Source organism: Carlito syrichta, unplaced genomic scaffold (assembly GCF_000164805.1).
Source record: "Carlito syrichta isolate Samal-C Ts95f unplaced genomic scaffold, Tarsius_syrichta-2.0.1 Scaffold54115, whole genome shotgun sequence".
Lineage (NCBI taxonomy): Eukaryota > Metazoa > Chordata > Mammalia > Primates > Tarsiidae > Carlito > Carlito syrichta.
The window spans coordinates 1-876 of NW_006998211.1; the positions used below are offsets into that span (position 1 = coordinate 1).

At 35.8% G+C, this 876-nt stretch overlaps 1 protein-coding gene across 1 annotated transcript in view; it reads left to right on the forward strand.

Annotated features, from left to right (window-relative positions):
• Positions 1 to 654: 654 nt before the first annotated feature.
• The window catches only part of LOC103250871 (solute carrier family 22 member 10-like), a gene marked incomplete at its 5' end in the record, with an annotated part of 7,811 nt that continues 7,589 nt past the window's right edge, over positions 655 to 876 (forward strand). Inside the window, one exon of the mRNA XM_008049452.2 lies at positions 655 to 821. Coding sequence (XP_008047643.2) covers positions 655 to 821 — 167 coding nt within the window. The remainder of the gene's footprint in view (positions 822 to 876) is intronic.

An 876-nucleotide genomic window follows, 5' to 3' on the forward strand; every position in this document is an offset into this window, starting at 1 on the left:
AAATATGGTCAGAAAAGACACTCCCTCCAGAAGCCCAGAGATGTCAATCTCAGAGTGGCAGTCTAGAAAATTCACTTTTTTTTTTTTTTAGCATATCACTCATTGTGAAGGTACATCTGGTTTATTGAAAAGAGCAAAGTCACATTTTCTTTTGCCCATGCCAGTTCTGGCATGCCACTCTTTTCTGCCTTCTTTCTCTAATAAACTTTGTCTTGAAACTTTAAAAAAAGAATACATATCATGAACAACACCTGAACATAAATTAGCTAGAACTGACTTAAGCTTTGGAAGGGGATTATGCATATGGGGGACGCTCAAGCTCAAGCTTCACAAGGTTCTTTGTAAATTTCTCTGTGACCAGTCATAGAGAGCTTTAACTCCAAAGTTTGTATTCATAAACCATGAAGGTATACTGCATGGTCATTCTCATATTTTCCTAGCATTTGTATAATAGAATATGAGTTTCTATTCCCAACTCAACTAAGTGGTGGGTAATAGATGGAAGTTGAAAGGCATCTATCCAATAACTATTTATTTATTAACTAAATATTTTTTTATTTTAAAGATGTGGGGTACAATTCAGGGTTAGATATACAAATGCTCACTATGCAGGCACCTTTATTGATTGTAGCCGGTAATTATATGACTAACAAGAAAAAATAGAGATAATTGCATTTGTTTATTCTTCTTTTATCAGGTGGCTGGTGGAATCTGCTCGGTGGCTGATTATCACCAATCAACTAGATAAGGGCTTGAAGGCACTTAGAAAAGTTGCACACATAAATGGAATAAAGAATTCTGGAGACATACTAAACGTGGAGGTGAGCAGGAAATGGAAAGTGGTTACTAGGATGGAGGAAATATGTAAACTGTCAC